Source organism: Vigna radiata, chromosome 8, assembly GCF_000741045.1.
Source record: "Vigna radiata var. radiata cultivar VC1973A chromosome 8, Vradiata_ver6, whole genome shotgun sequence".
Taxonomy (NCBI): domain Eukaryota; kingdom Viridiplantae; phylum Streptophyta; class Magnoliopsida; order Fabales; family Fabaceae; genus Vigna; species Vigna radiata.
Window position 1 is genome coordinate 22,580,010 of NC_028358.1, and position 25,384 is coordinate 22,605,393.

The 25,384-nt window shown below is 35.6% G+C and overlaps 2 protein-coding genes across 2 annotated transcripts; one reads left to right on the forward strand and one right to left on the reverse strand.

Moving 5' to 3' along the window:
* Positions 1-8,100: 8,100 nt before the first annotated feature.
* Positions 8,101-11,165, forward strand: LOC106771978 (heat shock cognate 70 kDa protein 2-like). Its single transcript, NM_001317268.1, is given in 2 exon segments — positions 8,101-8,314; positions 9,126-11,165. Coding segments are annotated over 2 exon segments (1,947 nt in total). The 3' UTR covers positions 10,859-11,165.
* A 2,105-nt stretch (positions 11,166-13,270) lies between these two features.
* Positions 13,271-15,689, reverse strand: LOC106772643. The gene is made up of 2 exons (XM_014659176.2): positions 15,424-15,689; positions 13,271-15,048 (listed from the first exon to the last, which is right to left on the reverse strand). The coding sequence occupies exon 2, from the start codon at positions 14,999-15,001 to the stop codon at positions 13,475-13,477; it is 1,527 nt and encodes a 508-aa protein (XP_014514662.1). The 5' UTR covers positions 15,002-15,048; positions 15,424-15,689; the 3' UTR covers positions 13,271-13,474.
* Between the last annotated feature and the right edge of the window lie 9,695 nt (positions 15,690-25,384).

The following is a 25,384-nucleotide window of genomic DNA, read 5'->3' on the forward strand; positions in this document are numbered from 1 at the left end:
ATTCAGATGCTGATTGGGTTGGTTCCCCTTCTGATAGGAGGTCTACTTTTGGATATTGTGTCTCTATTGGTGGCAACCTGATATCTTGGAAAAGTAAGAAGCAAAGTGTTGTGGTTAGGTCCAGCGTAGAAGTAGAATATAGAGCTATGGCATCAACTACTTATGAGCTTGTATGGCTTAAACAATTACTTAGTGAATTGAAATTTGGAGATATCACTCACATGACACTTATATGTGATAATCAATCTACTCTTCATATTAGCTCTAACCCTGTCTTCCATGAGAGAACCAAGCACATTGAAGTTGATTGTCATTTTATTAGAGAAAAAATCATATCCGGAGATATCAAGACTGAGTTCGTTAACTCAAGCAACCAGTTGGCAGACATATTNACNAAGTCCTTNCNAGGACCTAGAATNGACTATCTTTGTAACAAGCTTGGAACATATGATTTATATGATCCAGCTTGAGGAGGAGTGTTAGATATTGTGTTTATGTTAATTAGGGAAGCATAGTCCATATATGTTTATTAGGGAAACATTGTCCTTATTCTTATTATTTTATTTTTACATATTCATTTGTATTTGGGCTTAGCCCACATTCGTATTATTATAAATACATTACCCTATGTGTATGCAAAGACACACAAGGGAGATTTCCCCTCATCTCTTTTACTATTTCATAATAAAAACCAATTAAAAATTCAATATTCCTCTCAAGCGCATCATCGGTAAGCATCATTTTCTTCGCAGATCCATTATTTCTTCTTCATATTTTACCTCGCGTGAGTGCTTGCAACCATAGATTACCTTTTTCACCGATTATCTTCATCAAAAACCTAGGATTTCTTCTTCCTTCACAATTTTATTCATTTTCCACCGATTATTCTTCCATCTCTATCGATTAATGCATTTTCATCCATTCAATCTTCATTTTCAATCGATTAATTGGTTCAATTTCACTTTTCAATCGTTCAACCAATCCAAATTAGGACTCCCAAGCCTTCTAAGGTTCCTTTGAGTTATTTAGGGTTTTTTCACCAAACAAAACCTATGATTTAGGGTTCTAGTGAGTTTGATATTTGTTTTGGTCCGATTAACTTGTTATTTCTCGTTTTCCATCAAGGTTTTACCATTATGTTACATCAATCATCATAGGGAAAACTTTGAGGAGCTCGCGTTACACCTTTAATCTATAAAACAATTAAGTTATGGAAAAATTATAGAAAGTAAACTTATGCTATGTAAGTTGTACGTCATTTAGTCATTTATAAAGGACAAATAATATTATCATGTAATATCGTAAGATATCCATACTTGAATTATGCTGAGAAATCTTCTTGTATATCAATAAAGGAATGATACATAGTAATCAAAATACCCCATTTAAAATAATTCTAAAAGAATTATATCTAAATTTGGATTAGAAAACAATCATCAACCTAAAAAGGAGTGAATATTTTGAAAATTTTGTACGTTATTCTAATTTATTATAATTATGTGTATTTATTAGACTTTAACTTTTTATATTTTATTTTTATTTATAATATATATAAATATATATATATATATATTTAATATGTATAATGAGAAAAAGTAAGTGTGAAAATTTTCTTTTTATCATTGAGAAATCCAAAACAAAAACAAAAAAAAATCAATAGGAAGAAGGAGAGGGTTGAATGGCAATGGAAGAGGAGTGGCGGTGGTAGCAATAGTGTTGTTCCTAGCCATTGTCAAGTCTCAAGCGTTTTACGAAGAGGGAGTTAAGAAAGGTGTCACCGCCGACATCCCAGGCACACTACAGCGGTGCCAATGAGGAAGAAAGACTAACTTGGAGGTGCGCCTCGTCAGTCTTATTTTCGGAGAAAGAAGAAAACCTATAAGAAGGAGGAGGAACGACGCTGGCGCTGGTGCGCCCCTATGTGAAGGAGGAAGAATGGAGAAACTGCCCTTCCCTAGCGCGTGTTAGAGATGAAGAAGAGGTGCTTCATTAGGCCATACGGTTCTGCCTCCTTTGCACCTCCATGTTTTATGGGATGATTTCATTTTCTTTATACACCCCATACGTACTGACCCTACACTCTCGTGTATTCTGTGTTTGTTGATGGGTCGTTTATTCATTTTACTTGCGATACCCCACGTTGCACATATCATATTAATTACTTATAACACTACACGTTTTACTATCTCCACACCCCCTGTTGGTTTCTTGGAATGTTTTAATTTTTCTGTTTACACGTGTATTTTCTTCTGGCGCACCACCCTCTTTCTTATTGAACCAAACCCTTGTGTTATTATTTTGCAACACTTTTTCACTATTTATAATTCCACCTTTTTTATTATTTAACACCCTATATTTTCAAATATGAACAAACTTTTTAATAAAAAAATATGTTTTAAAAATAATAATAATATTAGTCTTTTAAAATATATTAAAAATATAAAAAATACAAAATTTAAAAGTTAAAAATGAAAAATAATTGTTCTATATTTGTTCCTTTATATGAATGTTATATGGAAGCTCATATCACATACATGTCCCCAACAAATGTATTAATATTGTAAGATTCAATTATAGGATGTCGTGTAATTAATTAAGAAAAAGTCATTTCTAATATTGTCACATAAAAGTGAAAAATTAAAAATTTTATTTTATTATCTTAAAAATAAGTAAGACCCGAGAAAGTATAATTTTTATGAATAATAGTGTAATAAGAGTGAGTAATTTTAATGAAAGTTGCATGTTATTATAAAGTGTTGTGTAGCTCAATGGGTGAGAGCTCTTTAAGTTGTTGAATGATTATGTGTTCTAATCTTAATTAAAACATAAATTTTATGTTATTTAATGGTTTTGTTAATATAATTTGATTATTTAATATTAACTAATAAAATTAAATTGTAAAGAAGAGAAGAAAATTATTATTTAGTAATTAATTGGAATCAAATTAATTATTGGAAAGAGAAATTAATTTAGTGTAAGAAGGAAAGTAATTTGTCAAATTAATTAAAATTAAATATTTTGGAATTAGGAATTAATTTACTTCAAAAAAGAGAAGTAACCAGACTTTAATGATTAATTAAAATAATAAATAATTATTATTGTACTTAGATATATGTGTTAGAATGAGTGAGTGTTGAACTGTATTAGAGTGTGTAGTTGATGAGCATAAGAGTGAAAGATAGGTCCAATTATTGTACTTAGTAAAGCTTGAGACTATCGACCGGTCGAGATAGTAACTCCCTTTGGCCTTATGTGCGAAAATGGGGTGTTCGTGTATTGAACCTTCTTTGTATGGGGGTGATGGTGTTTGTCTTGTCCTTGTATGGCAGAAAACATGTTCCTTAGCCAAGTAGGTGGGACTACTCAAGCAGACCTATAGGAGGGACTAAAGGGGACTTGTGGGGAGGTCACGGGTTTGAGGTAGGGTACATGAGTGTGACTAATTCTTTTCACTACGGAGTTATGGTATTATGGAGGCTCGTGGTGTAGTTCATGATGAGGTTAGTTCTAATGGAGGTACATGTGATGTTGATTATGTTTATAATATAGTAACAATTATGTGAGTAAGGGTAACATTGTAGATGAATGATTGTTATTAAGTTGTGTTTACTTGTCACGTACATATTTTATCCTTACTGGTTATATTATGGTAGCTTACCCATATCTATTTGTACATGTGGTTGTGTGTGTCTTGCGATGATCGTATGACCCTTGGTTATACGGGAGTAAAAGATGTTGTAGATGCTCTAGAGGCCTGATAGAGATGCGAGAGCGGGGAGCAACTTTGGGTTATTTTAGATTTTTGAGTTAAGCATTTTAGAAATAATGTAAATGGACTGAATTTATTTCTTGGTTATTTTAGCAATTTCTGAAGTTTGTAATTGAATTATATTATTGCTAAGGTTAGTACTTGGTTTTAAATTTTGCAATGTTTGAATATTTAAATTTTTAATTGGTACCGTTTTTCGCATTAAGAGGATTTTGAAAAATCTTACATTAAATATGATTTGTGACATCCTAAATTGCGGTAACAATTAAATCAATTACAGCCTATAATGTTAAAAAAAATTAAACATAAACTCATTTACTTTCTGAAAACATTTTGAAAATTCTTATATTATTTTCTAACATATCCTCACTCTACACAACACCAACATCATATGTAACATCATTTGCTCCCTATAAAAATTATGATCACAGGTGAAAACCACAACCATAAAATACAAGGGTGAGCTAACAGAAAACAATACAAGATGATACACAACAGTCGCACTCATCCACACTAGTCAAATATTCATCCTCAATTCATAAAATCAACCACATTCACATCACACAAAAACATGATACCACAAACACCTATGGTCTATCCCTCGTACCCTATTATACCACCTATTCATCAAAACCGATCAGTTCGGGCCATCTCTTTTCACATCGCACGTTTGAAGATGATCTCTTTCCGACAACACACGACCAAAAGAAAGACCCTACAACGTAAGGGTATTACAGAAACCATCCTTTCCGTATCCCCCCATCAAAGAAAACCTTTTTTCCATTTTGTATGACCGAAAGAATCATCTTTATATTTACTAGGTACGGCGAGACAATCCCATAATAACCTATTTTATCTTCACATGCACACGTCCAACAACAAGCAATACTAATAAGGAGTAATAACAAACAAACTAAAGATAAAAAATAAAGATAAGATAAAAATAAGATATTTATCTAAAATATTTAGGTTAAAACCCTCTTTTGGTCTTCATATTTGTATGAGAATCTCAATTTGGTCATCGTTTTTATTTTTGTCTCAATCGGGTCTTATTATTTGTAAAAATGAGGCAATTAAGCCCTCTCCGTTAAGTTTCTCTTAACGCTGTTAAAAAATGTTGAAGTGTATTTTTTTAAAATGATGTGGCATTGAATGAATTATTTGTTAATTACACATAACATCAGAAATTTCCATTAAAAAAATTCCCCATTAACTTCGTCTTCTCCACAGAAACCTCTTCACCTCCAAATCTTCCTTCAACCTTCAATTCCAAAGTTTTAACCTTTCCCTCCTTCAAACTCAAACCCTCCCTCTCTTTCTCTCATTTATCCACCACTTTTAGAATTAGAAAAAGAAAATCTCTTATTTATATATAATTGTTTTTTCGTGATTAATAGAAGCTTGGAGTGGTTGTGAAGGCAGCAGAGAAGCCAAGACTTGTGTTGAAGTTCATTTGTGGAAGATCGACGAAACTTCGCTTCAATGAAAAATAACAGTTCGATCATCAAAATTAACAACTAACTGTCCAACAAGTCTGACACTCATAGATTGCCTACTTTCAAGATCTACCACTCCATAAGTTTAGGTTTGAAGAATGATAAGGTTCACCAGTTTTCATAAATTATAGAAAACACGAATTTTCGAAACTCCTTTCCAAACCCTATCCCCTAACCCCCAAATCACAAGAATCAGGAAAAATCGAACCCTATCTGGCGAAGCCCATCCCCGCGCCGCGAAGACTTCACCGCCGTGGTACCCACCATGCGGCGGTGAAGATGGAGGTCGCGCTTGGCCGCCAAAACTTGCGTTTCCTCTCTACCAAAACCGAACCCAAACCTCATCCTTTGCCATGCTCCTTGCGCGAGAACTCCACATCTTGTTTGAAGTCCAGAAAACGTGAAGAGCGAAGGCTTCAAGACGCGAAGATAATCCTTTGAGACGCCAACTGAAATCCAAGAAACGTAGATAAACAACTGTTGATTTTGATGATCGAACTGGCCTCACGGTATGGTTCGACTTCTTCGACCTGGTTCGTCGCCGACGAAGGACGGAGCTTCTGGTTTCACTACCGGTGACAGTTTCGTTCGAAGAAGAAGAAAGTTGGTTTGTGCGACGGTGAAGGTCGCGGTCGCCGGCGAGGATGAGACGACAAGACTTCGACGATGATGTAGGGTGGCGGTTCGACGGCCGGTTCTGGTTGCGGAGGTAGAAGGCGGCGGCCCACGGTGGAATGCAAATGATGGGAATGAAGGGGAACAATCTAAACCCCTAGGGTTTCTGGGCAAAACAATTTGGGTCTGTGTCTTAAAAATAGATGGAATACATTTACATATTAAACGATGTAATTCATCTCTTAAAAATAGATGTATATTACAGCTTTTGAGCTATGGAAGAAATGTGGAGAAAGAAAGTGCTGAGAAAGAAGAATAAGAAGTTGATTTGAGGTGTGATGTGAGGTGGAGGAAGAGGCAGCAGACCAAGATTCTAAACATTTTTAATTAAATTTTATGCCATCTCATTATTAAAAAAATCCACGTAATATACCACATCATCACAGACAAACGGCGTTAAGAGAAACTTAACGGGAATGGCTTAATTGCCTCATTTTTACAAATAACAGGACCCGATTGAGATAAAAATAAAAGCAATGACCAAATTGAGATTCTCATACAAATATGAGGACCAAAAGAGGATTTTAACCAAATATTTAATAGTAATCTATCTAAGAGAAGGCATACCTAACCCAATTGGGTTTATTTTCTAAATACTTATAGAAACTCATTATTTTCATAATATAATAAAATTAATTATGATAAGTCTATAAATAATATACTTCACCTTAATATTTTTATTCTAATTGATTATGATAAGTATGTAAATAATACATCCTATTTTATTATTAATATCCAACATTATTATATAATTATATATAATAATATCTCAAGATATCTTTTAATTTGTAATAATATCTCAAAAGATATTTTGTAAATGTATCTAACAATATCCAAGAATATCTTTCAAAATATTTAACAATATCTAATAACGATTTGTTTCAATTGAACATTTTTTCCCAAAATTTTATTTTTTTAGAAAATCTTCTAAAAATAACAACCTATTTTATCTTTTATTTTAAATAGTTAACCACATATATGTTTTTCCTAATTATTAAAATTTCTAGAATCTCATATTCTACCAAAAATAATTTTCATCCCAAAAATGTACAACAATAAAGATATCTTATGTTTTTCTATGATCAGACCTAAAAGAAATACTTAGAATTATAGTAAATAAACACAACAACACATTCATACTTTAACACATATATTAAGCACACGACATGAATCAAACACATGACCATCAATCTATAATAAAGAATTTTAACCAACTTTGCTACCATTCACTTCTATAATAATTATCTTTTCTTATTTTAAATAACAACTCCCACAACTACTACATTTTTCTAAATATCTAATTTTCTTAGGTCTTATAAATATTCGTATGACCGTTTACATCTTTCTATTACTCGACATCTCATTTTTTTCAAGATAATTCAAAAATACATTTTTTATTTGGATGTCTGTGTGATTGTTTGCACAATTTAACATCCCAAAATAAAAGTATTAGTACTGGATCATCCTAATACTTAGACATTTCTTTTTCAATGATTTTAAAATACCAAAGAAATAGATATATTTTCAAAACTAAAGATATTAGCATTTTCAAAGAAAAGTTTCAATTATGGAATTATGATGTCCCTAATTTTCCTTTTTGTATGGAAATATGTAACAAGGTAATCCTTGTTAGTCCAAAATTTTCAAAAAATGTTTTTAGTTCTTTTGTGCAACCTTTTATTCTTATTTTTTAGAAAAATAAATATTTTGAAAAAATCACATTATGTAACTCTAGACTAAAAATCTAATTTTGCATACCACATTATGTAACTATTATAATATATTGTAATAATATTAATTATTCTAATTTTTTTCCTTAAATTGTAATAACTATTCTTTTGTCATTAAAAATGTGCATATAAAGAGCGAGGAAGACCTTGTCTTGAGAAGTGAGTGAAAAAGTGTATTCCTAAGTCAAGCCCGCCAGGAAAAATTCAAATCTACAACCGTTCAAACACTGTTAGTAACATCCAACGGTTCCTGAGAGGTCTTAGAACATTCTGGAACAGGACTCACAAACCCTAACAAAGGGGAAATGTTTCCTATATATATCCCACACTTACCCTTTATTCCCTCTCTTCATTCCCAACTTCGAAACCCAGCCGCGGTTCTAAACCTCTCAGATCTTTCTTCATCAGCTGACACAACATCAAACTCAGCATGGCCGGCAAAGGTGAGGGTCCAGCCATCGGAATCGATCTCGGAACAACGTACTCCTGCGTTGGTGTTTGGCAGCATGATCGTGTTGAGATCATTGCCAACGACCAAGGTAACAGAACGACACCGTCTTACGTCGGGTTCACCGACACCGAGCGTCTCATCGGTGATGCTGCCAAGAACCAGGTCGCCATGAACCCTATTAACACTGTTTTTGGTAAGTTCTCCTTCAGTCGTATAGCTATGATACTGAGATTCATTTTCACTGCATGTTTATCATTTAATGTAGATGTTCTTATTGGTGTTATGATGTTTTTGGTTTTTTTTGCTTGCCTGTGTGACTTGGATTGGAGAGTTGATTTTTAGCTTTTTTTTTATTTTCTTTTTCTTGTATTTTTCCTTTTCCATTTTAGTTTGCCTATGCATGTGCATGTAAAATCTTTACTTTGCAGTGCGTGATACGATTTTGATGGATATTAACTCTTGAGCACTTTTTCTTACTGCAGATTGTTATGTATTGTAGTAGTGGTGACATGAACACATGTTGCTCCTGTTAAATTATAATTTTGGCTGTGCGCATGGTTATGTGCATGTGTATAAAGAATGTGTTTTTGATGAAAATTACGTGTTCGGAAGGGTTCGTGCATTTGAGTGCTTCATGAATTTGATTAGGGAATTGATTTTCTTTCATAAATTAAAATCAGCATATATACTTCACTTTTTTTTTTCTTTGGAGAACATTGATGTTTGGGGATTGTGCACCAGTGGTTTTTGACTTATGAGAAATTAAATATCTAAGTGCTTGTCAAAAGTTTACTATGACCTTCATTTTGACCATAATTTAACTGTTTTGACTAAGTAAAGTTTTCATCTTATTTTCTTTAAAATTCGGCTATTGATTTGTCCTGGTCCAGGTAGGGTTCTTTTAGTATTTAGTAGTTCCTTTTACTGCAGACTAGACCGTGGTTTGTATTCGTTAATGTGAATTATAATGCACATGGTTGTATGTTTTTTTCTGTCTCTTACAGATGCCAAGAGATTGATTGGTCGTAGGTTCACCGATGCCTCTGTTCAGAGTGATATTAAATTGTGGCCTTTTAAGGTGTTTTCTGGACCTGGTGATAAGCCAATGATTCAGGTTAACTACAAGGGTGAAGATAAACAGTTTTCTGCTGAAGAAATCTCTTCTATGGTACTTATGAAAATGCGTGAGATTGCTGAAGCTTATCTTGGCACTACGGTCAAGAATGCTGTTGTTACTGTCCCTGCTTACTTTAACGATTCTCAGCGTCAAGCTACCAAGGATGCTGGTGTTATTGCTGGTCTTAATGTCATGCGAATTATCAATGAGCCTACTGCTGCGGCTATTGCTTATGGTCTTGACAAGAAGGCTACCAGTGTAGGTGAGAAGAATGTGTTGATTTTTGATCTAGGGGGTGGTACCTTTGATGTCTCTTTACTAACCATTGAAGAGGGTATCTTTGAGGTGAAAGCCACAGCTGGGGACACTCATCTCGGAGGTGAGGATTTTGATAACAGGATGGTGAATCATTTTGTTCAGGAGTTCAAGAGAAAGAACAAGAAAGATATCAGTGGCAACCCCAGAGCACTTAGGAGGTTGAGGACTGCTTGTGAGAGGGCAAAGAGAACTCTGTCCTCCACTGCCCAAACCACCATTGAAATTGATTCTTTGTATGAAGGAATTGATTTCTATTCCACCATTACCCGTGCCAGGTTTGAAGAGCTTAATATGGATCTCTTCCGGAAGTGCATGGAACCGGTTGAGAAGTGTTTAAGAGATGCTAAGATGGACAAGAGGACTGTCCATGATGTTGTTCTTGTTGGTGGTTCTACTAGAATTCCCAAGGTTCAACAACTTCTGCAGGACTTCTTTAACGGAAAGGAGCTCTGCAAGAGCATCAATCCTGATGAGGCTGTGGCATATGGTGCTGCTGTACAAGCTGCTATCTTGAGTGGTGAGGGTAACGAGAAGGTGCAAGATCTTCTCCTGCTCGATGTCACCCCACTCTCTCTGGGGTTGGAAACTGCTGGTGGGGTTATGACTGTCTTGATCCCCAGGAACACTACAATCCCAACAAAGAAAGAACAGGTTTTCTCAACCTATTCTGATAACCAGCCAGGTGTTTTGATCCAGGTTTATGAAGGTGAGAGAACAAGGACCAGAGATAATAATTTGCTGGGTAAATTTGAACTTTCGGGCATTCCTCCTGCACCCAGGGGTGTTCCTCAAATCACAGTGTGCTTTGACATCGATGCCAATGGTATCTTGAATGTCTCTGCCGAAGACAAAACTACTGGCCAAAAGAACAAGATCACCATTACCAACGATAAGGGTAGGTTGTCAAAGGAAGAAATTGAGAAGATGGTGCAAGAGGCCGAGAAGTACAAGTCTGAAGATGAAGAGCATAAGAAGAAGGTAGAAGCAAAGAATGCATTGGAGAACTACGCATACAACATGAGGAATACTGTGAAGGATGAGAAGATTGGAGGAAAGCTTGACCCAGCTGACAAGAAGAAGATCGAGGATGCTGTTGAGCAGACTATACAGTGGCTGGACAGCAACCAACTTGGAGAGGCAGATGAGTTTGAGGACAAAATGAAGGAATTGGAAAGCATCTGCAATCCTATCATTGCCAAGATGTACCAGGGAGGTGCTGGTCCAGACATGGGAGGTGGAATGGACGATGATGTGCCTGCTGGTGGAAGTGGTGCTGGTCCAAAGATTGAGGAAGTAGATTAAATTTAAGTTAATGCCTACTTGATCTGCTAATATTAGTCTTGAAGACTCATTTGAAGTATCTTGTTCTTGGATTATCGTTTCACTTTTATTTGTTGAGACATACAAGCTTTTAAGCTTGTGTTGTGTTATGGTTGTTCAGTATTTATCATGTTTTGTTGTGAGTTTATAATACGGATCACGGTTTATCTGTTCTGGTTCATTATGGATGACATATTAAGACCTTCTCAGATGGGGTAGTGTACATTTTCACTGAGGCATCACATTCAGAGGATGTTCCGTCTTAAATTAAACATCATATTAGCAGGGTATTTGTTCCGACATTGTGTTCAACATGATAACCACTAAAATGGTAGTATTTTGACACTCAATTTTTTTTAATATACTTGTTATTTTCTTTTTCGCCTCTTATAAGTAAAATAAATATCTGAGTAAGAATAATCATTTTCTATCCTATTTAGGTGAAAGACATAAAAAGGAGAGGGAATGTTCGGAAAGGAATAAAAGAAGTACATGAGAGTTATTTTGATTTTACCTAAGAAATAAAAACAAAAGTTAAATATGTAAAATTAAATTAGAATTTTGTTTTTATGCACGAAATTTTGATGCTTCAAACAAAAAAAACTACTGTGTTTTCAAATTTGAAAGATTAAATATGTATTTATTCTTTTAACTTTTAGATAAAATTGAAATTAATCTCTTTTTAAAATTATCTTAATTTAGTTTTTTAATTTTAGAAATATATTTTGTTACGTCTTTTTTGATGTTTTAAGCATGGTTTTTTAAATACTATTTGACCTATTTTTGTTTCAATTTTAACTTAATATAATTTACATAATTAAAGTGAAATAATTATTAAAAATTAAGTAAACATGTATGTTATATAGTGTTATACAATGAATTTCTTTGTTGGCCAATATTTTAATTATGGGTATTAGTATATAAAGTATTCTTTAATTATGGCATTTTGGTATCTAAATGAATATTCCTTACAGGGTCTTTTAGTACGCGTCTTTAGCATTTAATTTTATATTTTTTGAATGTATTTATAAATTTCAGATCCAAAGTTTATTTGATAACTAGTTCAATTTTATTTTCCAACTATTTGGAACCACTCTTTTCCTTTCATTTTGACTTCTTATCCCTTTTAATCTATCTTATTAAAATAGTTAATAATTAAATAGTATTATTTATATCAAGTCTGCTAGGATTGTTCAAATATTTACTATGATTGCAAATAAAATATGTATTAAAATAGTATAAATTTCATTTAAATAAATGTTATCTTCTGTATTACACGGACTAAAATACTAATCACCGTAATGTCTAACAATTTTTCCGCGAAAACATACTGTAGTTTTGTTTGGATTAAATATGTTTTTAAGTGAAAATATATCAAATAAAATTTTTAATAAAATAATACTCGTACGCATACCTTATATCTTTTAAGAAAACATTCCATTTAAACGTCTAATGTTTATATTATTTTTTTGTAAAAATATTTCTTTTAATTTGTTTATAAAAACTCTTTAACTTTAATATTTCAATACTTCATTTTTTTAATTCTTATCAACATGGCATTTCAAAATAAAAAAATACAGTATAAATAAAAAAAGTGAATAAAAGATCACTTTTGATATTTTTTTAATTCTTTGACTTTTAATTTTTATCAAAATAAAAAAAATCACTTTATTAAAAATATAAATAAAAAGTGAATGAGATCTATTAAACATAAGAAAAAAAATATCTTCATAGATAAGAAATTTAAATAATTTTTTCAAAAACATTAGGAAATTAAATACTTATTTTTTATAATTATAGCCTCAAAAAGGTGATAGTGTAAATTCTCCCTATTTTTACTATTGTTAGTTTTTAAAAATACTAAAATATATCTTAAAATTAAAGATGGAAAATGACAACTGAAAGGCATTAAGTTAAAGAAAATCTAATTTCCATAAGATTATATACAATAAAGTTGAAACAAACAAGGTGTTGGTCAGGAGTAAAATAAAGATGAGATTATCCGTGCTCTAATTTACAAATTCAATAATGACTGGTTACGCTTTTGTTGCAGAGTAAGTGACAAGACCAAAATTTTAGCCCAGCTGAAAGTAATGGGTTCAACTAGACTTAAAGGTTCGAATTCATCACAAACTACAAAATAAAAAATTGAAATTCATCACCTTCAACTAGACATAAAACAAATTCTGGTTTCCACTGTGACCACATCAAAACCTTCATAAGGAAAATCCATAGGGTGAAAACATTTCAATGAATGAAATATCAGAGAACACGATAGCAAAGGAAACCAGTATTCAGAAGCATAGGACCCCACCATGATTCTTGACATTGCAAGATGCAGCAGCAATTGCAGTGATTAGAAAAATATTCATGTTGCTGCAATGGCAGTTGCAGACCAGAATAATGGTTATCATTAAAGAATGGATCGTAGAATATACAGGACTGCTTACAATGAAGAAGCAGAGCAATTAGTGGAGGAAAAAATTATATGGAAATACATTTGTATTATAGAATGCAAAGTATGGTACAAAGTTTTGTAGAACAATGAATATCGGACCATGCTGGAAATAGCCATGTATTTTTCAGTAAGTGCCTAACTCAAGTTAACATGAGATCATTGCCCACACTGGGGCGAAGGCAAACACGAACTTCATGTTCTTCAGATCCTGGAAGAAGTTTAGGCACCGTTATCTCAAGCACAGAACCTGGCCCATCATAGTAAGCTTCTATATTGGCATCTTCAGGAATTCGAGTTGGAAGTGGGATTTCACGAACAAACTCTCCAGGAGGGCAGTGCTCTGACAATGGCTCTGTAAGCTTGAAGGTTCTATCGTTTCTGGTGATAAATGGCTTGCGAGATATGCTCACACAAGAAACCTTTATGATGCCGTGAGTGACAGTATTCCTCCAAGTAACTTTTACACTGGGAAGATCAACGAATGGCAGACTGATAATGATCAAGTAACCTTGTTCATCCTCATAAATAGTTTTTGAAGCTGTAACGGGTCCACTCACATTCTTCATCACCCCACTGAAGTCATTCAGCCAAAGTGATTCGCTTGGGTGCATTACCAAATCTGGAATCCGATCAGTTGGAGGATTAACTGCCAAGCAACATTCTTCATCATTCCCATAGAAGAAAAAGTCCTTCCTTTTCTTGCTGCTAATAGAAGAAGACAGGTTTATCCCATCACCATTACCGAGGTTAGATAGATGAGTTGATAAATTTAGCACAGATCCATTTAGCAGCTTCTTTGGATGTGGATTTGGAACACTCTTGATCAGAGGAAGGGGTCTCTCAAGCTCAAAGTCTGTGTTGGGAAGATTCCTCCATGAACTGAAATCACTAGCTTCTGGTGGGATAGTGAAGTTCAAATCCCGGCCTGTGAGTTCAATCCACTTCTTCTGCTCCTCCTTATCAAGATTCATAAGATTGGGTGCTGGAACAACCTCAATGCCATGCAAACATTGAGGATTTGATAGCCCTCTGTAATGCTTTCGTTGCATACGGTGGGATCGAACAAAACCCCGGTCGGCGCTGAATGGAAATGGACGCTCCCCTTGGCGGGAATGCCCATTCATGTAACTCCTCAACTGCATCTTACCCAAAGCATTCTCCGGCCTCTCCTTGAAAACCCACATGTACATGTTTTCCATGTCGTGTTGAACCATGAAAACATCAAGCTTGATGTCGGACTTATCGAACCCTGAAACACCATTGCTGTCCCTAACAACCTTGGCCTTGGACTTCTCAAGCAATGCTGGCTTGAAGTAAAACCTGAAGAAAAACCAAGCACCCCATATGCTATCAAGCCGCTTGGCGCATTTCCTTCCAACTTTGGGGAGTTGGAGGAAGCTCTCAGCCTCATATCCTTGAGCACCACCAAGACCAACATCCAGCACTGTATCAGAAGGGTCAGGATTCCATGGCTGTGGAGGGGGACTGCGCTCAACCGAGAGGGGCAAATTGATATCAGGTGGACATGAGAGTGTGATTTTGCCATTCATATCCAGATCCAGTTCCTGATGAGAAGAAGGTGCACTTGAATCCATGGACAAGAGTGTGGAGGGATGATGATTCTCCAATTCCATCGAAAGACAACATGTGAGAAGTGAACCACCCATTGGATTGAACTACCTCATCAGTTTGATGAGTTTTGCGAGTTTTGCTTCTGGTCGGTTCAATGTTGCCATTTCAAAAACAATTGAACAAAACAACCTTATAAACACCGTCATCATTCATATCAATCCCCAAACCAATATCAAACACTCCATTCCCATTCTTTTATTAAAAAAAAACCTAACTTACGAATAAGATAACACAATCCTAACACACCCACCAAAGAAAAATAAAAATTAAACCATACAATACAAGATACCAATAACGCTATCAATCATAAAAATCCTACCTTTTACCATGGATTCAATTTCAAAACTGAAACTATACATCTTTTTACACAACTACAATTCTTAATCATTTTCCAAAATATTTAATTTTAAATTAGAGACACCCGAAAAGAAAATCGAAGGAGATCTTCAAGGAGTACCTCTGGGAATAAGCATCGAAAAATGAAAAAGATGAGGAAGCAGCAATGGCTAAGATGGTGGTCTTCTCCATCGTGTCATCCATACCATTGAATTCTACCCTAGACTTTTCTTCTTATTTTTTTTTTTTTCCTTTTTTTCTTTTAAGAAGGAAAAGAAAAGAAAAAAAAATACTATGTATTGGTGAGGCGGTGAGTGTGAAAAGGAAACAGAGAAACGAAGAAGCAGAAACGTAATGAAGCGTCTCACTGGAGCAAGAACCACGAAACAGGTTCCGTAGGTTAAACTAAAGCCTGCATTGACAGTGAACCGGGCCTGTTGGACCAGCCTGCCTTCCTTTGTCCATCACTACTACTCGAAAAAGACTTTTCTTTTTTTTAACGGACAAAATTTTAGCTTAGATAAAAATTAAATAACAAATATTTTTTAAATATATTTAATTTCTTCTCTTAGAGAAAATATATACTGTGTCCTTAGTCAGTTTTAATACAAATGATCTTTAGTACCGGTCAATAGTTTTCTCTTCTTATGTTAAGATAAAGGTTTAAATATTATTTTGTTTTTTTATTCAGATTTTAATTTTTGTTAATTTTACTTAACTTATTTCTTTTTATTTAAGATATGAATAATATATTTTGTTTTTATTTTTTAATTTAAAAAAAAAAATTCACATGTAAGTCAATAGTGTATTACATGATAGGATTATGTCAGAACTTGTTAAGTCCTGACAAGTGTACCGGATCGTATCAAGTAATAATAACATTAAGTCCATAATCGTTTCTCAAGGGACTCTTAGGTCTTATCTTTCACGTAAATTGATTGCATAAGACTTGACTAAAGATTGAATTTAGGGTTTTGAATGCAAAATCTAAAATAAACATGTAAATGCAAATTGAATCAATTGACAAATAAAAGATATGTATGAATGGGGTTGTTGGGGTTTACAATTTCATCCTTATCTACTCTCTTATATCTACTATTCTTATTAAATTCGCTATATTATCAACGTCATACAACTTTCTAGATTACTCTAAACCCCATTCCTCGGCGAAAAGAGCCTATTACCAATTACTAGTTTACCATTCCTAGTCTCCCTAGCAATTACCAATGCATTAAAGTACAGAAGCTTAAAGCAATTGATCGTCCTACTCCTATTCCTAGGTAGTTTTTCATTATCAAGAGAATTCTAATTAGTTCTAGATTCCCCCCATACGTTCTTGTATCGACAAAATCAAATATCATAACACTGAATGAGTTAAACGATGTAAGCATTATCATCGGAAAAAAAAACCCAAACAATTGATAATAAGAGCATGTGAATGTAATAAGAAGTTTGATACAAGAGAGTTTCAAAAGGATTTACATTGTTCCCCAACAACAAAGGGATTAGTTCAGCGGTGGAAACTGGCACTAAGCGCTGGCCCTCAGAATCACAGAACGCTCAGCGTCGCGACTCAAGCGAGAAACAATGCCTTCCTCCTTGAAGCTCGCGCTCAGCGCTGGAATTGGCATTGAGCGGTGGACCTCACTCTTCTTTTGCTTCTTTTCTCATGCTTTCTTGAGTCTAAGTCCTCCCTTTTTCACTTCCATCCTTCACTTCTCATCAAATCCTGTTAAAACAATGTAAAACAAGCATAATATCTCTAAAAACGACTTTTGACTCTCTTATGACTAAACTAAGTGTTTTACATGATTCTAAGCTCATTCTAAGCCATAAAGGTGTGATTTGATATCGAATTTAAGTGTAAAAATAACGGTTTTTAGACCGTTATCACAACCCCAAACTTAGAACTTTGCCTGTCCTCAAGCAAACAAAACAAAACTTAGCCTTCCCACCTATCATCAAAATAGTTCAACATTTTCAAAACACATTCTTTCATAACAAGTGATTCCTTAATTCAACTTTTCAATGAAATCTAATCAAGATGCATACATGCTTCAATTCGTTCCAGTTCACATATTGTTCACATAATCACATATTCTCCAACAGATGCTACTTCTATGAATGATTAATCCACTAAGCATAGATGTAATCATGAAATTCATCAATCCTTTCCAAGCAAAGTGTTTCACTCAATCACTCAAGTGTTTCAGGAGGTCACTCTTCTCTCTACTATTCACTTGTCACATGAAATAAAATTGACATCATCTAAGACAATCAACATCGTTACACATAAATGCCATCACAAGGACTTTTTCAAGGCTTATAATATGGCTGGGCTAACAAGAAACATTGGTTTTTCAGATCACAAAATCCTTGAGTTAAGAGAGTTATTCACATAATCATAGTTCAAGCACAAACTCTCTTTTAGCCAATTTCACTCATTCCCAACTTTTCCTTTTTTTATTTTCTTTTACATTGAGCCCACTTTTCATGCTTTTTCTTTTCTTTTCTTTCTTTTCTTATGTTTTTTTCATTCAACACTTAAGCTCAATGCCTTTCTTTTGCCTCAATACCTTTATCAACACCACAAAATATTTCTCAACCTAACTCAAGGTAAAGACTTTCAAAACAAGGGTTTTCATCCTGTTTAAGGCTTAGGTTAAAAAATGATAGAACATCAAATGTTCCTTTTACTTTGGGTGAAAATTTGGCTATGTAAGGGCTACCAAAAATGGCCTTGATCATATGACATAAGCATGTAATTCAATCAATCATAAAGATTCAGGCAATATCATTCATGCTTCTAAATGCATAGCAAATATATCAACAAACATTTTGGAGCTCAAAACCTCACACAACTATGCTCACTCAACATCTCAAATATCAATCATACATCCTGTTTAGCATCATAATCACAATCACAAATCATCATGCACCTGTTCACAAGCTAGTGAACAATTCACCTGTATTATAAGCATGTAACACAATCTCAATCATCATCCACATCAAACTTCATCAAGCAAAATCATCATGCAATAAAACAAGTCAAACCATAGTCAGAAAAGGTGTTCAGGCAAGTGCAGACACCAACATTACTCAACAGAATTTAACCTATTCTAGAAATTCAAAGTACAAAAGACAAAGAAAGATAAAACCCTGTTCTAATGCAATGGCATCCATCAGTAGGTGCCCTATCAGCACATGCTGTCATCTGAGCCCTCATCGTCTCCAGGCTCTGCATCTTCAATGTCGTCATCCTCCTCCTCATCCTCGTCCATAGCTGGAGCTTCAGCTGCTCCAGCTCCACTCCCCTGTGTCTGCTCCTGAGGCCAAGCCATAACACTATGGAACTCGTCCATAGTCCACCTGTGCACTGGAGGTGTGTCATATAAACCTATAATCATCTCGGTTGTGGCCACCTACCCTCTACGGAGAGACTCCATCCTAGCCTCCATCATGGACATGTACATGTCCCTCATCTAGAATGGCTCTACATGCTGCGCTGGCTCATCCTACTGAGCTACTTCTCTCCTGGGCCGTCTCCTAGGCACTGGTCCAGCTGCCTCATCTCCTCCACAGAACTGTCTATAATAGGCAGCATCTATGGCCTTCCTAGGCCTCTAAAATGGTGGAATAGAAGTATCCACCCCAGGCTATTGGCGCAAGTAAGTAATAAGGGAAGGATGTCCCAATGGTGTCCTACTACTCACAGTAGTAGCACAACTCTGAATCTCGTTGGCGATGACCTCGCCAACATTCACGCCCATCTATCTCAGCATACAATAGATGAACATAATCCTGTGAATAGTAATATCACAAACATGGGAGCACGATTGAACATTGGCATGAGTAAATGATGAAGGTTGAAAACCAGTTATTTTCATATGTTAATTTAGACCAAATTACACCCTTTACTACTTGGAATGAGCTTATAATCAAGCAAAACTCAATAAATGAGTCTGTAGAGAGTCAAGAGCTGTTTTTAGCGATATTACGCTTGTTTTGCATTGTTTTGTAGTATTTTGGAGAAAGTGAAGAATGGAGTTGAAGATACAGGTCGTAGACTCAAGAAAAGAGCATAAAAATGAAGATTTGAAGAGTCGACGCACCGCCCGACGACAACTTAAACCGCCGGGTGGCCCAGGGCGAGGAGTAGGCACTGGCATTGGCGCTGGGTGGTTTTGAGGGAAACTGCCGGGCGACACCTTACATCGCCGGGCGGTTCTGAGGCTTTTGGGAAACCGCCGGGCACCACACTTGAACCGCCGGGCGGTGGTCCGTTGGGCTTGGGCCTGTTTTCTGTTGCGCTCCTCACCTATAAATACCCCTATTTCGAGTTCAGAGATACTCTTTTGACAGGGGAGAACGACCAGACCTAATTTTGTTCTCTAGAGAGGATCTCTTGGATGCTTAGGCTCCTTTTCATCTTTTCTAGGGTTTGCTTTTCCATTCTTCTTCCATTTTTCATCTAGTTTCACCATGTCTATGGTGAACTAANCTCTATTGTTGTTGGGGGAAACAATGTAATCTTTTGATACTCTCTTTTATTGAAACTCTTGATTGTTTATATGGTTTCCATATGTTTTGATTGATTAATTGTTGGGTTCTCATATGTGCTTAAGGCCTTTATGGTTTAACTCATTCGATAACTATTGTTTGTCTTTATTAATACGGGGACATACAGTAATGTCAAGAACTGGTGAGTAATTCCTTGATTTTGCAATACCACCTAGGGATAGGGGTAGGACGATCAATTGCTTTTAACTTCTGCTCTATAATGCTGTATTAATGGCTAGGGGAGGCTAGGGATAGCAAGCCAGTAATTAGTATTAGGCTCTTTTCGCCGAGGGATCGGGTTAAGGGTAGGCTAAGAAAGTTGCATGACAATTAATTAATCAAACTAATAATTCAAGAGGAGTAAATAAGAGAGTGTAGATAAGATGAATTTGTAAACCCCCAACAACTCCATTCATCCATTGTTTTCTTTTGTCAATTGAATCATTCTCTTTTGCATGTTAATATTTTGTGTTCTCAAATCAAATTAATTATTTTTATTTTCAAGTCTTATTATTTTAATTCACGTGAACGAGAAAGCCTTTCGAGTCTCTTGGGAAGAACGATATTGGGTTTTACCAATTATATTACTTGAACGATTTGGTACGCTTGCCAATCCGTTAACAAGTTTTTGGCGCCGTTGCCGGGGATTTGAGGTTATTTTTCTAGTAGTGTGGATTAATTGAATTTGACTTGGTTGTAATTATTTTTGTTTTATTTTTTCTTTCATTGCGTTTTATTTTATTTTTCTGTAAAAGTGCTTTTAGGGTGTGCTTCTTGTGTATGCAGGAAACAATACATACTAGAAGCAGGAAAAACCAGCAACCTCTTTTAGAAGGTTTACCGGACGGGAGGAGAAAGGGACGTCCTTCGCGTGAGAGATCTCTTTCTCCTGAAGCTATTTCGCAATCTTCGCTTGAGACTTTTGCACCGGATCTTGAGGAGATGGCCAACCAACCTCCTCCTAGACGTACTGTGGGGGACGCAACAAATGCAGTAGGCCCCTTAAACTTCAACAGTATAGCGGTTGCAGCTGACAATGCAACCAACATGGTGATGAGTCCGACACTCATCCAGTTAGTCCAGAATAATCAATTCCATGGGTTGTCGAATGAAAATCCTTATAAGCATTTGACAATCTTTGGTGAGATTTGCAACACTGTCAAGATAACTGGAGTGTCGGATGACAAAGTCAGACTTAGTTTGTTTCCTTTCTCTCTTGGAGGAAATGCAAAGGACTGGTTGAATTCTTTCCCTGAAGGAACGTTCAGGACTTGGGAGGCGGTGGTCCAACAATTTGTTACTAAATTCTTCCCAATTCCAAAAATTAATCAAGGGAAGCTGGAGATCTCTTCGTTCAAGCAAGGAATGGAGGAAACTCTCGGGCAAGCATGGGATAGATTCAAAGGTTTATTGAGGGCGACCCTAGTCCATGGGTTCGATAAGACTTCATACTTGCTTGCGTTCCTTGGAGGTTTACGTGCTCATTCGAAAATGATGTTAGATGCCTTAGCTGGAGGCAGTATCAATAGAAAAACGGAAGATGAGGCGTATGACTTGATTGAAGAGATGACTTTAAACGAAGTGTCACAGAGTGAGAGGGGCATACAAAAAGGAGGACTCTTACATCTTCCTGCTGAAGACGCTGCAACTGCTCAGAATCACCTGCTTAGCCAGAAACTAGACAAGTTGACGAAGGTCCTCTCCGAATTTCCTAGGGGACTTAGAAATATTTCTCAGGCACAACAACTTTGTGACTTATGCGGTGGTGACCATATAAATGGTCAATGTGCTTTCACTGAGGAGATGCAGCAGGACGTTAATTATATGGGAGCCCAATTTCAATACAAGCAGGGAAATTTCAACCAAGGTAATTCTAGCCAAGGTTGGAAAAATCATCCAAGTATTGGGCAGAGCCAGAACAATTCATCGGGACAAGTGAGCAACTTCCGGCAGCAACAACCGTCACCTCTGTGGTAGCAAGTGAGTAATTTGATTGAGTCTGTCAGGACCTTAAGTAACAGATTTGATGACTTCTTCAAAAAATATGAGCAACTGGTAAATAGCAATCAGGTCAGTTTTAAATCACTGGAGTCATAGATTGGGCAGCTGGCAACAAGAATAGAAATTACGGAGAGAAACCAGTTTAAGGCCAACACTAAGGCTAACCCTAAGAGAGAATGCAAGGTTATTACAAGCCAGGATGGTTGGGAAGCAGACTGTGAACCATTCCATGTGGTGAACAGTGAAGAGGAAGAGATGCTGATGGTTGAATTCTTTGAACCCATGAGCGGTGACGATGAAGAATATGAGAATTATAATGAAGAAGAGGTTGGTGGAGGAAAAGAGGAAATAGGAACCAGATGCAATCATAATGGGGGATTCAGAGAAATTTTCAACCGGATGACTGTGGTACCTTTAGGAAATCAGCAGCTCCCTCCCTATTCAGAAAGAATTAAAATCAACATTGATGATGAAATTGAGCCTACTGATGAAGAAGAGGATCCTGTTGAAATTGAGCTTACTGATAAAGAAGAGGATCTTGTTGTTCAACCACAAAAGAGTAATTATCCTCCTAAGGCTAAAGATCCGGGGTGCTTAACACTGTCATGTGCTCTGAATGATTTGGATGTGGAAGCTATGATAGATTTTGGATCTAGTATCAATTTAATACCCACGGAACTTTTGAAGGAAATCAGTGGGCTTGTGTTGAAACCATCTGACTTGACTATAGCCATGGCCGATGGTTCTACAAAAGTGCCAGTGGGAATGGTGGAAAATGTTGTTGTGCGAGCAGACCGGCTTGAGTTTTTAGCAGATTTCATTGTCATGAATGTTAAAACAGAGGAAGAGTGTCCTGTGATTTTGGGGCGACCCTTTATGGCAACATCAAAGATGCTTATTGATGTTCATGAGGGAAGGATAATGATGAGGGATTTGAATTATCTATTTCTCTATACTGGCCGTGAAGGGGATGAGATCAAAATAGTAAAAAGAGACAAATTTGAGAAGCCAGAGATGGACGAAGAACAAGAAGAGAGCATAGCAGATATTGATTATTATGACAGCTGTTGTGTTCTGCAAGTGCTTGAGGATAAAGGGAGAAAAACCATTCACCCAAAATCAAAAGAAGATCCACTCCAACTAGGGAGCAAAGTGAGATTTAAGAAAAATGAATGGATAGTAAAGGAGCTGAAGGAAAAATGAATGGTGGAAATTCAAACACCATATTCCACAGTGATCAAGAAGGTGGACCGAAGAAAAGTGAGCCGGTGGGACGATGAAGATCCCAACGTGAAGAAGAAGAGTTGAACTTGCTGGAAATCAATTTTTGTATTTTTAAGAACAATTTTCATTTTCAGTTTTTCACTTTTTATTTTCGTTGGAACATGTACTTTTTGAATTTTTGGAACAATTTTTGGGTAGCATCTACTGAGGGATGCTAAAAATTTTTAAAATCCACTGAAGGATTCCAGGAAGGCACACCTACTGATGGGTGGTGGAAGGAATTGCACTTACTGACAAGTGCTAAACAGGTTTGGGTCAGGCTCGTGACGTTAAACAAGCGCTACTAGGAGGCAACCTAGATTTCTTCTTACACTTTTGCATTTTAAATTCCTAGTGTTGGTATCGAAGGGGGTATTGTTCGAAGAGTATAGCGTAGCGGAATTAAAACTCAGAGAGCGGAAAACGTGTTCGATCACAGTTAAAACGAAATTGGTCCTTTTTAGCAAAAATAATTTTCTTTCAAAAAATTAGTCAAACAATTGATATACGTAAAATAAAATGAGTGTAGGGAATAGAAAAATCACACGTGTATTTTGATACTGGTTCGATTCAACAGAATCTACGTCCAGTCGTTAATCACTAGTAAACAGTGGAGGTCTGTTAATGGAAGCACCCTCAGCATATACAACATTTTGATTGTGACCGGCCATTTTCGCAAATATTATGATCCGCATCTAATTTCTCAGATTCATTTAACAATTCAAGAAAAGCCTTTTGTAAATCAAACTCACTAGTNTCAAGGCTAGAGCCACTTACTTGGCTTGTAGTTTCATCAGTGGCAACCGTCAAACATAGGTTTGCTTCTTCAACAGAGTCACTTGAACTACAAGTGCTTGATGTAGTATCTTCCCAAGCAATGTAGGCCTTCTTATTTTTGTGAGATTTCTTTGCTTTTCTTTTGTTGCTTGAACAATCAGCTTTCACATGGCCTCTTTCACCACATCTATAACATTTGAAGCTTGATGCGGAACCTTGATTGTTCTCCTTCTTCTTCTTCTTCAAGATTTGGCTTTCATTATTTGCCATTAAGCATATATTTCCTTCCTCATTAATATTGCTTAGGCTTGAGGAGCTTGATGTATAGCTTGAGTCAGACACTGTTAACTTATCCACATCTATGACTTCATTATAAGNGAGTCTTAAAAATTTCCACATTTCCTGTGCACTTTTATAAACAGAAACTTTGAAGAATTCATTAGGGGTTAGTGCAGATAAAATTATATTTCTAGCCTTAAAATCAAATTGGGCTTTTCTATTTTCCTCATCAGTGCAATCAAAATATGATTTTTCTACTTCTACACCATCAACTATAATTTTTGGAATGTAAGGACCATTTTGTACAGCTTCCGAGATGCCTCTATCAACAGACCCCATAAAAATTTCCATTCTAACTTTCCAAAAAGCATAGTTATCACCTGTAAACAGTGGAGGTCTGTTAATGGAAGCACCCTCAACATATACATGGTTTTGATTGAGATCTTTTGTGATAACTGGAGGATGTAAGTCTTGCCCAAAGAACTTACTTTGATCAAATTTATGAGTGNNAGCAAGCTCATGAAGNTTAAGTNNNTGATCAATTTCATGAAATTGATGTTCGCCTAGGAAATATTGAAAATCATCTCAACCTTTCACCTACTGAAAGATTCCCTAGTCCTGAATTCTAGATTTTAGGCCACTAAGATTGTTTGTTATGTTATTTTCTTTGTGGTATTTAGTATTGATCTTTATGAATTTTATGTAATTTCCTTCTGTTCTTAATATAATGAGCTTTTATATCAAATTTATGCATATATTATATAATTGAGGGGGAGCTCATATTAAGGGGGAGTCTGTTACATTATTCTTTTTACTTATGATCAAAAAGGGGGAGAAGAAATATAAGGGGAGATTTTAGGGGAGAAATATTTTTCAAATGTACAGGTACTGCTAACTCTATGGTTGTCTATTAGCTTGTATGTGTTGCAGGTAAACCAGAGTTGCTTTTAAAAAGAGAATTTTTGATCATCATAAAAAAAGGGGAGATTGTTACCAATAAGGGAGTATTGGTAAAACCTGAAGATGAGTTTTGATGATGCTGCAACTTGTAGATTGTGAATGTAATAGAAAAATAGTTAAAAGCAACTTGTAGATTTTGAATGTAGTAGAAAAATATTGAAATATTGTAATTCTTATTCTTACTGGTATAATTGATTATGGTCAAGCTATAATCGATTATCACATGTTTTTGTACTAGAATA

Bases quoted from the DNA above. Each gene is read 5' to 3' on its own strand.
- LOC106772643 (XM_014659176.2), bottom strand. From the start codon at position 15,001: ATGGGTGGTTCACTTCTCACATGTTGTCTTTCGATGGAATTGGAGAAT.